We start from the raw sequence: 15,221 nt of genomic DNA, 5'->3' as shown, positions 1-15,221 counted from the left end.
AACTGACGATTAGATTTCACCTGAACAACAGTGCTGCTGTTCAAGTAGCTCAAACTAAAATGTTTTTCTCTTTTTAATAAAACCTACATTGAGAGCAATTATTTTTCCTGTTTTTTTTTTTTTAAATCATAGGTTTAGTTTTTCATCATTGTTCTAAGGTTACACCATGAATGTATTATGTTGTAGACTATAGATTCAATTTTAAATTGAAATACTACAAGTCAGGCAGGTGTTTGACACTTTTAGATCACATTGTCTCGAAATCAATAGAAATGCAAGTTAAATAGAGTAAATATAGCTAAATAAACATAGTTGTAGATGTATGTGTGTGTGTGTCTGAATGTAGGCTTTCCCTCTGTGCTTTTAAAGCTATTTATAATCTAACTGCTGCAGGTTTCCTTGTTTTCATGAATTGTTCTTCTCTTTTTTTTTTGCACACGTCTACCATTGTTTTGCCATAAAATAAAGCAGAGATAATCAGGGATGCAGATAGCCGAGCATAAATAACTAACACAGACTCTTAACCTGTTACTCTTTATCATGGTGTTGTACATGTTGAAAGTCTTTTCATCCAGCTGCTTTTTGTTATGTAGAACAGGCAGAAAAGGGCATATTTTCCTGCTGACAGGACATTTGGGGAGAGAGAAAGGTTGAATGTTGTGAGGTTGTTTGCTTATGTTTCCATGGTCGAACCTCGTACACCCACAGAGTCCTGATGAACTAGATTAGCTGAACTCACGAGGATTAAACTCGCAAAAAATAACTAAGATTTTTTTTTTTATCTTTCACTTTGATTTTTGCTTATTTAGAGTCTGAGTATTTAATGTTATAGAGAAATATTTGAGAATTTGAATCCAAGTTTCAGGAGCTTCAATATGATCATTTGGGTCATATATATGAGATGAGATATTTGGTCTTTTCATCATTAATACCTCATTTCTGTCCTGTTGGGACTCAAATGAAGAATCACTCTAACAGCTGCAGTCCTGCTCTCTGTTCACTAGGTGGTGGCATCTACAATCATTTGGAAAACATGTTTCTGGAAGCTGCAATCACACACTGCAAGTCAGCTTTGTTTAGAGCTTTAAACATGTGAGCAGACCATCACGCAACCATTTGCCAACTACGGTTGATATAAAGCTGTTAGGTGCTTTTTTACACCTGTCTTGTCACTTAATTAAGTTAAACCATTTTGACTCTGCAGAAGTACAAATAGAAACTGGAATCTATCTCTGTCTTTCTCTGATATTTGTATTTGTAACAATTTTAAATAATTCCCTGGTTTGTTAAACACATTTCATGGAGATCGGACATCCCGCTAACAGACAAATAGACAAAACAGGGACATAAACAGAGCGAGGAAGAGATACTCACAGCATACACAACAATATATCGTCTTTATTTATGACCAACAGATTTTTATCTCAATTTGACACATTAAATACGGAAACAATGGAATAATGGTTTAATGAGCTCCCAGAGCTGCTACGATTGATACAATTACATCTCTCTCTTTCTCTCTCTCTCACACACACACACACAAACACAGACACACACACGTGCAGAACGCCGTTGTCATGCACGTTCACTGCACGCTTCAGCTTTCATGAACCACCTTGGGCTGCAGATGATGTCACGTCAAACACAGTGATGATGTCAGATCATCAGAACGTCTGATGAGGTCATTGCTTTTAGGACGTCAGAGCGTCTTCTAGGAGTGTAAACAAACACACACACGCACACACACACACACATAAACAAACACACACGTGGGCTATTTTGGCTACCACCTCACTATGAAGGAACATGGAGGTCATAAAATTGATACTAATCACCGTGATTTCACGAGTTGTGTTGAGTCAGTGAGTGTATATGCGTGTATGTGAGTGTGTCTGTGTGTGTGTGCGCTGCTGTGGACTTCCTGACGTGTTGACAGGTGACTGTTTCCTCTCTGCACCCATCAGTGATGATCAGTTGTTGTTGAGGACCCACCAGGAGGCTGCGGAGGAGAAAAAAAAAAAAAAAATTCACTGACCCCCAAAAATGACCCCAATCAGTCAGACATTGAGCACACGATGTGCATATTGTATATTTGTGTGTTTGTAAGCTGTGACAAATGGATTCAGCACTGCCCTCTGCTCCGACTCCTTGTGGGTGTTTACGTGAAATGGGTAATGATGATTGCAGGATACAATTATGATCCATTCATTGTAATAATGCAGGAAAAATGACCCAAAGATAAGTCATTAGAGCACAATAAACCTATTATTGCAACCAGCAGACATACTACGAATGAAAAGCAGTGAAACTCTAACATGTTTGATATGATTTTGGGAAGAATAACAGACTATTAAATGTCTCTTTAAATGGCTTCAAAGCTACATACAATATTTATCTCAATTAGTTGTGTAGTCCAGCTCAAAATCAAAATCAAAGATCTCCCAGTGTGACATTTTGATATCTTTGAAAACTTGATTAGAATTTAAAATGAAGTTCTGTGAGTTTGAGGATCATTTATCTGCACAACATGTCTTTGTGATTGATGACAAACCTATCAAAGAGTGCACGAAGCTAAAGTGTTTACCCTTTCAGAGGGTACGATCCGTCAGGACAAAGAGAGCATTAGTTGTCTTAATCTTATTAGATGTGATATGTTTCAGTGTGTAATGTGACAGGAGAATCAGACTGCAGTTATAGATCCTACCAGGAACCAGCATGGTGGTTACGGACTCAGGAGTCTCCAGGAAGTCCACATTCCCCCTTTGGAAGGTCTTGCTGTAGTTGGTCTGCAGATGACTAGGAGGAAGAAATGAGAAGATTCACTAACTGTTCAAGGGCAAGGTGCATAAAGATGAAGATCTCTGTCCTTAGTGTGCAAACCTAACTCTCCATAACACCTGACTCAGTTTAATTTGTCTCTGAAGGCCTTTTTGTAAACAGCAAACGGAGGCAGAGCGTGTTATGATGTGAGATGTGCAGTAGAGCTGAATTACAAACTAAGAGGTTGTTGCGATACAATTAACACAGCAAAAAATGTGTTATGTGATTCCGCGTAGGGTGTGATACTAATACTCAGCAGCTACTACATGAGGATTTTTAAGGAGCTGTTTGATGTTTATCATCCCTGTGCATACTCTGTTGGTTTTATAATAACATACATCATAATATCACAGTCTCAGGTTGTCAATTATATTTGATTGGTTGACAGCTGTCAGGAGGGTGTTTCTCACCTAATATCTCTAAAATCTGGAGACAGAAGGTGGAAGGACTTTTTGCTGTAAGGCCTCCACAACTCTGGAAACTGGCTTTTCTGTTTTTATGTTTGTGGATCATTTTGTAATCTTGCTCATATGTATTATATTATATTATATGAGCTGGTCAGAGGGCAGACGCCACAGAAAGAAAGCGTCGCGGCACTGAGAGGGAAAAAATGTAGTTGAAACCGAGATGGACACTGAATGATATCTCTCATCACTGAAGTATTTTGGCTTAGTTTCTGTCTGCGTCTGTTAATCTAAATGAATTGAAACCAACATTGAGCTCAGGTTCAGGTTAAAGCTGCATCCTTTTCTTGTTGTTGGCATTCAGTGTATGTTGAGACATGTTAGTGACTGTTACACCTGTAGAGTTTAGTGGAAGACCAACCAGCGAGTCATTTCACCAGAACTACCTGTGCTGTGACAATAACTACAAACATAATTTAACATCAGCTTTTATAAAGTTCCCGTTCAACGTGTTTCTTTGACCAATGCACCTGAAATTTGGGCACAAAGTGTGACTGATCTTGAACTTATTTCCAAACTTGGCTAATTATTGACAAATGCATCAAATTACAGGCAGTTCCAATTAAATTGAATTCAATTCAAAATACCTTATTCATCCCTCAAGGGGCAATTTTAGGCAAGCTGGTTTGCAAACATAAAACACACACACAGTTCATACACATGTAAAAATACAAAACTGCAATTTAAAAATGCAAAATTTATATATCAGCAATTCAAATTGACACAGCGAACACTTGAAGCACAGTTATTTTAGTTACTTATCATTTAAGAAATTCCTGGCAGCAGATTCAATTTCTACTAAGAATGCAGAAAATGCCAAATCATATTGACATTTTAGTCACCTAATCAATAGAGTGAGTGCATATCTGTAGCTTTTTAACATTTCATTTCACTTTGAGTGTCTGCAATGGCAAATAACAAGCTACACACAGAGTAATACAATCATGGTTCAAATGATACAAATGAAATCACTTGTTGAGACATGAATGGAAGTCATCAAGTAATCAATAAAGGTGACCACAGTATCATTAATTCCTCTCTTTGTTCCCACTGAGGTTACAGTCGTAGTGACACTCTTGTTTTCCTCATTAGTTTCATCAAAGCTTCACAGCGTCCAGTGTCGCTACACTCAGTCTGAACCAGACTTTCTCTCAGTGAGTTCAAGCTGAGCAAGGAAACAATTTGGGATTTATTTGAACAGGCAACGCTGCATTAGTCACGATGCATATGGTGCAGGCGAACACTTACTTCTTCCACACGTTGTTATGCTCCCAGAATTCATAGAGAATGAAGCGTGATTCATTCGCCAGCCGCTGAACTGCGATGCTGCCAAATGCAAAACAAGAGAGGCCATTAAGTCATGCAATCACTAATTAGCGTGCTACATCATGTGTCCCAACAGTCTGAATTTATCTGTCACACTCCGGCTGAGTGCAGACAATGAGAATCTGTCAACTTATATTTTCTGTGGCTTCACTCTGAAATTAGGATTGTCAAGTGTTTTGTGAAAGGTTTTAGTCTCATTTCAATTTGAAAACAAGTGATCCTGACTGACTGAAATGGTCACGACTAAACATGTAAATGTCACGCCGACCTTCAGGCTGCTGTATTTTGTCTGAAACCAAAGAAGCAGTGAGAGTGATTCTGTTTGTTCTGCTGTGGCTGAATTTAGCCACAGAGTGACGAGGGTGACACAGCTGAGGTTTGAAATCTGTGGCTGGAGAAAAACAACGCAAAGGTCCTTTCATCTACTGGCACGACCTATTGTGGCAGGATGCAACACTTTAAAACCGGAACACGTCTTTAGTTCTGACAGGAGAGCAGAAAATTCTTATGGCCACATCACTAAAACTCAATTTAAAATGTGTCCTGATTAACTCAATTTTTGTCCACAATCTCAATGAGATTATGATATAAATGAACCATTTAGATATCCTACACTTAAGCCTCTAAATGTAATGCATGTTAAAAAAAGGAAGAACACTGTTTTAAACTACTCTAAGCCATTGAGTAGATTTAAATAGATACAGATTTGAGTCACAAGCAAAAATGCCACTATACCACAGATAGAGTACAAAGAGATGATGTGTTATTTCTGTGACTGAAATGTAACTCGTATCCCCTAAAGACATCTTGTTAGTTAGGGTACATCCTGTCTATGATCTAAATAAAATAAAATAACACTAAACACTACAATGAATGTAACATACATTTGTAAACCGAACATTACTAATCGGATTTTATCCTCAACAACGTGTGCAAAATATACTGAATATGTGTGAATTCAAGCTTTTGAATGAGATTTCATTTTCCTCCACTGTTCATTGATCTCTATTCTTAAAGGATAAGGCTGGCATTATTCTACTGTATGTTTTTCTTATTGCCAACAAATCCCATGACTGGACAGACATGATCCCATGTCTGTAGCACTAAACCCCAAAGGACATTCATTCCTACTGAAGATGTGAATCCTTACGAAACATTACAAATACTATATACTGTCTTTGTTTTAAAAAAGGCTTATTTTTTTCCTGAAATGACGAGGCACTGTAGCTTTTAGTAGTTATAACTGAAAAAGGAGTAAATAGTGCATTTGTTGGGGACTATTTTCAGCCGCAGATTAATTCTCATTTGGTGCTCTAGTGAATATTTACAGAATCATGAGCGTGTCGGCCAGGGCAACTGTGTTGCTCATTTATCTGTTTTTATTAAGTTTTGGACAACAACTGTCTGTGACACAGAGGATATAAGCTCCATCAGGCTTTGGAATACAAACACAATACCTGTTAGTACAAGAGGATTCACCTTAGTTCAGAGGTTTTTTGATGATAAGACGAATAAAGAAGATCACCAGACTTCCACACCCAAAGAAGAGATAGATGTGTGTTGTTTTATATCCATGTTAAGGCAATTCATTTTTCATAAAATGTAAGCAAAATATTCAGCAACAAAGCAGTCCAGCAAAATCAGTAAAGCAGATGCAAGTTTGCAACTTCAAGATGAAACATCTTGCAGCTTCCTAATAATCATCTTTAAACTGTTAATATGCAGTATTTAATTAGATGTTACATTTCTTGGTTTATGGGGACTGCTTTTTCCTTTTCTTGTTGAACTTCTATTTTGTTCTAATGCCCTTCTTTATAATGACCTTTACAAAAGATAAAAAAAATAACCCCCAGAAAAAATGAACAAAGAGAATCAGAACTGACTGTAGACATCCAGTCTGGGCGCAGGCACACTCCATGTACTGTCTGAGAGCCAAACGAAACTCCTCCAGCTCCTCCTCCAGCACCAAGAGCTGCCTCTGGACTATCAGGATGTGCTGTGAACATACACACACATGACGAGAACATGTAAAGTTACACAAAGTCAGAAGGTCAGAAGTTGCCTCTGGTGGGTCAAGTGTCTGACGGAGCTGGGGGGGGCGTTCAGAAATCCTCTGGCAGGGTTTCACGTCAGCTCAGCTTGTTATCAGAAAGATGGTGACTCACAGAGAACTATATGGTGATCTTTTATAATATCTTTTTTTATATACTACTTATAATCAAACATCCTGGCAACAGTTTCTGAATGAATCATCACACCTATGTGCCACAGCGTGATCAGAATTTAACCCTGAAGTTCATTATGACACATCAATACTGAGGAAGAGAAAGTGTAAAAGCATCTGCATCTTCTTGCACAGAGGTGTGAACAGCAGGGAACAAGAAACAGGAAGCAGACCTGACATAATACTGACAATAGAGAGCCTGCTAATCATTTCCTGTGGCTGATGAGGAATTGTTGACGGAGGCATCAGAGGGGCTGATGATGGGAACAGGACATGAACGGTGTGCCTGCTGGCCAAAGGTACGCTGTGTGTGTTAATGTGTGTGACTGATGAACACCTCGGGACTCGCTCAGTGGCTAATTTGAGAGAAAGACACCCACACACAAACACACAAACACAGTGACACCACTTGTGTTGTGGGTCATTACGGGTTCCTCTCCGAGCAACGCGTTCATTACCAGTGACACACAGCGATAAACCAGTTACATATTGATTAATTCACACGCAAGATGAGACGTCTGTATTAAACCAGTGATGAGACATGACAGATTTATATGCAATATTCATATGCATGCTTTCACTCATGTTAACCACTGCGCTACTGTGTGAAACGACTGGTGCTCAGACTGTGACACTAATCTTGAAAAACACATAAAATTCCTGTTTTCACATATATGAATGAATCGTGTGTGTAAATTGTTGTTTTCCCGTTTGATATGTTTCCTTTAAACCTGCATTAACTGATGTTTTGGCCACTTGAGCAGCGAAAAAAGTAGAAAACACAACATTGATATATCATAACCGTTTAAGCTGATATGTTGAACTTGCAAAAAGCTGCTTGTTTACAACAGTTTCAGAGCAACACTATCAGTAATTTGGAGTCGTGTTTCTGTCCACCTGGTGAATGTAAGTCCAGTATTCACTCTATTTTTAGTCTCTATCAACTCCTGAGGGAAATAACTGGCTCCTTAGCTGCTAAATGCTCCACTATGTTCACCAGCTTGTCACTAACTGTGCATGTTTGCTGTTTGGGGCTGAGCAGGTAGTGTACAGTTGCTTTTTTAGAGCTTTTTCCTCTGAAAACAGTAAAGTTGCAGCCGGACAGCAAACCAATGAGCTGAAACTTGCTATGAAGCTCCGTAAAGCTGAGAGGAGCTGCAGAGTCTGGTGATAATTCTCTGTAGGTTCATCACTACAAGCGCCGCCTCTGACCTTACATACTGTCATTTGATACATTGTACTGTATATGAAAACATGTGAAATATCTCAATAATAAAAATCTGCTATGGCACTGTCCACACTCATGGTAAATTTAGTGAATAGCTACATTTTGGTCTTTAGCGGGCATTTAAAAAGAAAAGAGCATAAAGACAAGATTAAACCAAAAATGGCAAAGCAGTGAAGTGAAGCACTTCGACAGTGTGTGTGGGTTTAATCACTTGCAGCTGTCTGAATACAGCTGTCCAAGGATTTTCTTCTCTCTATGACATTAAATATCTGAAAGATGAAGACTCTGAAAAACACTTTTTCACTTGTGAAATGTTTTTTTCTTATCCACATTTCCTTTCTATTTAAAATATATACAGTATGCACCTATTTTCAACAAGATCTAGTCATCAAATGTCTAAAAATATCTTGTTACAGGAACAGTTTCCAAAATAATACTGGCAATTGTTTTAAGATTCCTCATTTTGAAATTCAATTTTTAAAAAAAAACTTCTTTCATATGAAATATTGGTCGTCCTCTTCATGATGAAAGGAACTCAAGCTGAAGGAGGGGAATTATCCTATGAGTGTTTGTGTTGGTCTGCTGTGATTATCTCTGAGTCAGTTGTCAACTATACAGAATCTCTCAGCCGTGAAATGAATGATATGAAGCTTGGGCGACGAGAACAGTCTCCCTTTGCTTTTTCATGTGGACGCTAAATGTGAAGGTTAAACAGGGAAAGGTAACACCTGCACACTTTGTAAGCACACATCTGGAAGACATTTCATTTGTCAGTAGGATTACGCACATAGGAGACAGATAAATGTGCAACATGCTTAAGACATTTATTGGCAATAAAGTGCTGGATTTGTCAAAAACTTTTCAATAAATAAAAGCTTTCATCTTTTTCACTACATCTTTCTGCCACACACACTCCCTCCAAGTCTGCCCACTTATTGCCCGAAAGCCTCGTCTTAAAAACAGCTCGTAACTGAATATTGAGTCTAAAACAGAAAGATTAAGGATAAAGACAGACAGAGCAAAGGAAGAGACGGGGGAGAAAAGTGCTCCTGACAAGTTTCAGCCCTGACGTTGCCTTGACAACAGCTGAGCGCTTATTATTAATGTGGCCTCCCTTTCAGTAATACTCCACCATGCGAGAACAGAGTGACACAAAGTGTTTACTGCAAGAAAAACAGCAGAAAAGTAGAAGAAAGTCAGAGGACGAACCGATTTGCTCTCCAAGACCTCCTCTTCAACGGGCTCCAGACGGATCTCCTGCAGAACAGGACGAGTTAAAGCGTTAAAATACAATGATACGATCAGACAAATTCAACATAACATATTTGTGGCTTTTAACTATCTTTTACACAATCTAAGTAATCTACGTTTTTTATTCATCTCTTTTTAACCCATTTCTTCCCTTTCATCAATAAATCCATGACAGTAGTTCCCAACCTTCCGACTTGTGATCCAGCGTCTCCTTACGGCCCCTCATCACTGGTCGCATATGTCTACCAGTTGTGACCAGTTCAACTAAAGAGTGGCCTTAGCCTTGTTTTACTTGAATACTTCTCAGAGTACTGAAGAAAAAAGATTAGATAAAAGTCAACAAAACTAAACATTTCTTACGTTCCTCTCCTGTTAATCATCTCATAACCTCTCAGATTTCTCTGTTGGTCCCATGTAGGAGCCCGACTCCAAGGTTGGGAACCACTGATGTACCAAATGTGAGTATTTGTAATAAAATCAATAATTAAAACAAAGAAAACCAAAAAAAAGTAAAAGAGAATATTATTGTAATGAATATTTTATTGAACATAGCTCTGGGCAGTGCAGTGGTGTGATTTCTGTTTGTTCGGTTTTATATGATAGTTGTAGTTTTTTGCAGTGTTTACCATTATTTTAATCAGTTTTATCTTTGCCAGTGTCTGCCGACCTTGTCTCCTGGTCCCATCAGCCAAAACCAACAGACAGAAAAACCTTTTCATACCTGCTATCTGCCAACATTCAGCTAAACTCTGTGAGGAAAAGATAACACTTTGGCACATATGCCCAAATAGGGTCTAAATTTTAGTATATTGTACGTTATTTCTAAATTGCTTTAACTCATGTAATCTTCTGTTTATGTGCCTTGTGTGTTTTTGATTCTCTGCTGCACAACCAACTGCCTGTTAGAGCCAAATAAAGTCCTTGACTGATTAATCAAATGAAATACAGGATTAAACAAAAATAAATCAAGTCAGTCAAGGGTCAAAGCTTTTCTACGTTCACCAAATCAAGTTGTAAAGTGTCAGTTTACAGCAGATTTCCTGCTACTTTCAACACATTCAGATATGCAACAGCTGTGAAAGCTGATTTTTTTCCCCATATACTGTGCATATGTGTATGTGCCTGTTACGTGGGCGGGTGTTGAGTTAATTTGTTGATAGTGTTCTGTGTTCCACTTGCCGTAATTTGTGGTTAATTTGAGAGAACGATGTAAAGACCAGATGGCCGGGATGGTACGAGGAGACAGACGGAGATAAAAATAGTGGAAGCTGGAGAGAAATAAAGAAGATGGCAGGAAGGAGAGAAGAGTACGGAAAGGCTAAAAGAAAGGAAATCACCTTTTGTTCTAGGCGGTCGATAAGCTTCTGCAGTCTGTTAACCTGCATCATCCACTGGCTGTCTTCATCATAAACACCTAGCGGAGAGAGAGAGAAAGAGGTGAAAGAGCAAACAACAAAGGTGAGGGGATGAAAGGTGCTGCATACATCGACTGTATTTTAAACATGTTTTGCTCCATTGATTTTTTTGGACTGAAAACTCTGAAATAGTAACGGTATCCTGGAAGACATTTCAAGGTTTCCTTTCATGTCATGCAATGAACAGCCGCGCCAATCAATAGAAATGCTTTGAGGCCTATAATCAAAGTTTATAAGCTCTGCGGTTGTGTCACAGAATGCCTAGCAACCATGACTTGTGCCTTAATGGAGGACTGACGGAGAACTGGCTGTGTGCAAACAACAGTTAAATACATACAACAAGCAGCCTGGGAAAATAGAAACACTTATATTACAACTAAAATGTTCAACTAATGCTAACTCTGATGCTAAGCAGATACTACAATTAACTAGCAACTAATCAATTAGGAAGACATTTCATTTTCAAAAACAGCACAGAAAATAAATATCTTGCATTCTATTGACACTCAAGTACATTTAGAAATCATCTTTAAACAGACAGAATAATGGATCCCAGCAGGAATCTGAGCAGCACTGATGAGATCGACTCGTTAAACTTTCAGCTGGGGACAAACATTACTGAAGACTTCTTCTTTAAACGTAAACTTAAAAGCTTCCTCTTCATTCTGGCTTTTGATTAGAATATTTTGTGGCCATTATTTATTTTATTTAATCACTTATTTTATTGTATTCATGTTTTAAATGTTCATGTTTTATTCCCTCTTAACTGTTTTATTTGTGATTGTCTTTTATCTGTTTTAATGGTTTTATTGGTATTTTTATATTATTATTGTAGTACTTTTTTATTAGTTTCAAATTGTAAATTCTTATCTGTATTATTATCAGCTTGTCAGTCATCTGTAAAGCATTTTGAGTTGCACTAACCTAAAAGGTGTCATACAACCAAAGTTTCATTGATTGATTGTTTGATTGATTGATAAAGATGGTAATATCTAGGTAAAAGGCTTAAAGTTAACTATGGTTATTTAAAAAGACCAAAAAGATAATATTAAGTTTTAAGTCATTCCTGAGCAGAGATTTATCATTTTGTTGTGTTCTTTGTTCTTGTTCTTTTGGTGCGTTGAAAGCACCTTCCTCTTTTTTTTATAATTTCTCACATCGTCTGAGCTTCACCCGACTGAATAACCTCTGCAGAGGGCTTCTGATTTTCTTATTAAATATGTTAAGGTTTATGATTCAAGGTGTTAGATGTGAACAAGCTTAAAAAGAAAAAGCTGAGGATCTTCAACAAGGCTGCCAGACGTTGTCTAATGTCATCTGTGATCAATCTCTTAATAATTGATCAACATTATTTTTGTGATCCAGTAGTATAAACACAGGAGGAGTAACTGTATAAGACTGTGTGTGTTCATTTCTTTACTCATTCACACTCACTCACTTCATGTTTAATACTTTCATACAGGCTGCTGCACTTGTTCATCACATATCGGCTAATTTTCTAATGGAAATGTCCATCATGAATTAATTATGTATGCTCAGAGATTCACTTATACAAAGTCACAGCACATGGAGCACTGAGTGGCTTTGAAACCAACACACAAGGACACAGCCGTCCTCTTCAGACTCTCTCTCACTCCAATTTCTTTCTCACACCCACACGACCTTCTCTCCCCTCCTGTGCTCTGCTCTCTGACCTGTGGTGACAAACTGACTCTGGCTAAGCAGTTGTTTTTTTTCAGTGCTGGCAGCAACATAACTGAAGAGTGGAGCAGGATGCACTGAAACATATTTAAACATAATACAACACACTCAGCATCACAGCAGAGCACATAGTCACACCTGAATTGACGAGACTGAGGAGTGGGTTGTTGGGAGAGAGGCTGCTGTTCCTCTGAAGCCTCCGATTGGAGCGACGACCCGACCACTGGATGGACAAAACCTCTGGCTTCACAGGGCCTTGTCTGGAGACAAAACAGGCTGATTATTATTTAGACACCATCATATTTTTTTACAAATTTCCATTTAAAAACAGTTTTGAGTGTCATACTGAAGGACACACTGCATGACTTTTAAATCCTCTGCAACATTCACATTAAATTACCTTTCGTCTTGTAGTTTGCGGTCCACTGCACTCACCAAATAACAGATGGATCGCACAATAAAAAGATTTTCCCTTAAATTTGGTATCCGCTGACTCTCAAAAGTAATCTATGAAATGTAACTATGTAATTGAATAAACTGGATAACATTTCAGCCCTTTATTGTGTGCACTTAACTGAAAGTGAAGAGGATGAATCACTCGTCATTTTCACGTTTACATTTTCACTTTTTTTTTTGTAATTTAAGATGTCACCCAGGTGACTGAAGCACACAGTCTCAAGAACAGACTGAGAATACGTTTAGTGAGCCTAAAGTTGTCTCGGCTTATATTTGTATGTCGTATTGATCTGACAGTGATGCTAATGCCAGTGACAAGGTACGCGCACCCACAGGGTGACATCACCTAAGATTTATCTTACTGCTGTCAAGTCGTTTGGTTACGTATTTTGAGAAGACCTCGGGATGTCTGGTGTGCTGTGTGTGCAGGTACACATTTGTGGGTGTCTTTGTGCAAATTAAATAACCAAAGAGTTCTTCATGATCATTATATTTTACAGTGAAGTCTTTCACCACCCTGGCTTGATTTTTCACATTTTACCCACTAGTGTTATTTTTTGTGTAAGTCCAGCTAATATTTGCCCTTTTACATGTGCAACAAATAGTGCTCAACAGTTCACAATTACAATTTTCATTAAAATTTACTTTAAGGCCCCGTATTTAGCCCTCATAAGCAGAATACTAACATTTAATAAATGGTGTAAAACACACTATAATGTAATTGTAGGCATATAGTATAAGTGTTTATTAATGTATTTATTAACAACTATAACTCCTCTTGTAGGCATAAGTGGAGGCTTGAGTATAAACAGATAATGAATGGCAATATAGTAAAACACAGCTGTATTAATGTAAAATATATCATTATAGCAGAAGTGATAATTGGTGACAAAACTGTATATTAATGAACACCTAATATTGTCCTTATCCCTGCTTTTGACTATATTATAGTGTTACAAACCATTTATCAAATGTCTGTATATTGCTTATAAATGCTAAATAGGGGGACTTGAAGTAAACTGTTAAGACAATTTAACCCTCTTAATGTGTTCGTAAAGGGTTTATACCTTTAATGTTTAGTGTCAAATTTGTTACGTTGTGTTATGGGTCAAAATTGACAGCATATACTTTCCTATGAAAAAAGGAGAAAAGTCAATTTAATTTAATTTCCAAAAACAACATTTTATTTTGGTCAATCATACAATAAGTGTCATCTCCGGCATGGTGTGTATGTGTGTGTGTGTGTGCACGCTGTGCCTAGTGTGTGATGAGATGGGAGAAATAAAGCGTGAGAAAGCCCCAGTCTATATACTGGTATGCAGCTGGGGAACAGGAGATGTGGATGTGTGTGTGTGTGTGTGTGTGTGTGAGGTGTGAAGGAGAGAGTGGGGTGTGCTCACACATCTAAACTTGAAAACTGGTCAAATTTGACCCGAACACAATAGGAGGGTTAAAGGTAAATTCAAAACAGTGCAGAATATTTGCAAAAATTGTAATCCAAAGAGTTTTTTTGATGTAGCTGTGGGATCTGGCTTCAGTCAGCAGGCTCAATGCGGACTGCACAGTTTATATTTAGAAGTCGGCTTGATGGTTTTAAATCTGGAACCAACAATATTTTCAATTTCAATCAATCTGCAGATTATTTTCTTGATTCATTCATTAATCCATTAAAACATATGAAATGTCAGAAAATACTGACAAATGCTCGTCATAAACTCTTAACGCCCAAGTTGACATCGTCAAAAAGCTTGTTTTGTTTGACAAACAGTCCACAGCTTTCAGTTTGCCATCACATAAGAAAAAGAAAAGCTGCAAATTCTCACAATCGAGAAGATAGAACTAGGGAATATTTGGCAATTTTGCTTGGTAAATGACTTTAACCATTAATAAATATCAAAATAGTTTTCAAATTATATTCTGTTGATCCACTAATGAATTAATTTACTAATCATTTCAGCTCTATGGGTTTTACTCTGCAGTAACTTGTGTGCAGTGAAGTAATTACAGTGTATATAAAAAGATCTGTTCATGTGCTTTCTCCAATTTATAATTAAAAATACTGAAATCCCATATCATGGGATGAGTCATGTGAAAAACCTCATCATGTTTTTTCAGAATGATCTGCTTTTGTTAAGGAGAGTGGGATACCACTTATATTAGAAGAAATGCTTCTTTCTACACCTGGGAGAAAAGCAGTATAATTAATTCACGAGCTGCAGTCAAACGTGTCTCATTTGCTTGATGTATGGAGGAGGAGGAACTGATGGCGGGTCCCTCTTGGCCTGCAAGTGAGTCATATTCACGGCTACAGTATGTAGCAACCTTAATTGCGAAAA

General features: G+C 37.8%; 1 protein-coding gene across 2 annotated transcripts in view; it reads right to left on the bottom strand.

Moving 5' to 3' along the window:
- Positions 1-1,378: 1,378 nt before the first annotated feature.
- The window catches only part of necab1 (N-terminal EF-hand calcium binding protein 1), a 35,470-nt gene continuing 21,627 nt past the window's right edge, over positions 1,379-15,221 (bottom strand). For both annotated transcript variants that reach the window (XM_042434666.1, XM_042434665.1), the window contains exons 7-13: positions 12,568-12,689; positions 10,651-10,727; positions 9,272-9,319; positions 6,494-6,606; positions 4,533-4,610; positions 2,705-2,796; positions 1,379-1,999 (exon numbers count right to left, since the gene is read on the bottom strand). In XM_042434666.1, coding sequence (XP_042290600.1) covers positions 1,971-1,999; positions 2,705-2,796; positions 4,533-4,610; positions 6,494-6,606; positions 9,272-9,319; positions 10,651-10,727; positions 12,568-12,689 — 559 coding nt within the window. In that variant the 3' untranslated portion in view covers positions 1,379-1,970. The remainder of the gene's footprint in view (positions 2,000-2,704; positions 2,797-4,532; positions 4,611-6,493; positions 6,607-9,271; positions 9,320-10,650; positions 10,728-12,567; positions 12,690-15,221) is intronic.

This window comes from Thunnus maccoyii, chromosome 15, assembly GCF_910596095.1.
Source record: "Thunnus maccoyii chromosome 15, fThuMac1.1, whole genome shotgun sequence".
NCBI classification, from domain to species: Eukaryota; Metazoa; Chordata; class Actinopteri; order Scombriformes; family Scombridae; genus Thunnus; species Thunnus maccoyii.
Note: the sequence above shows the minus strand (reverse complement) of the source record. Positions and strands in the feature narration are given on the sequence as shown.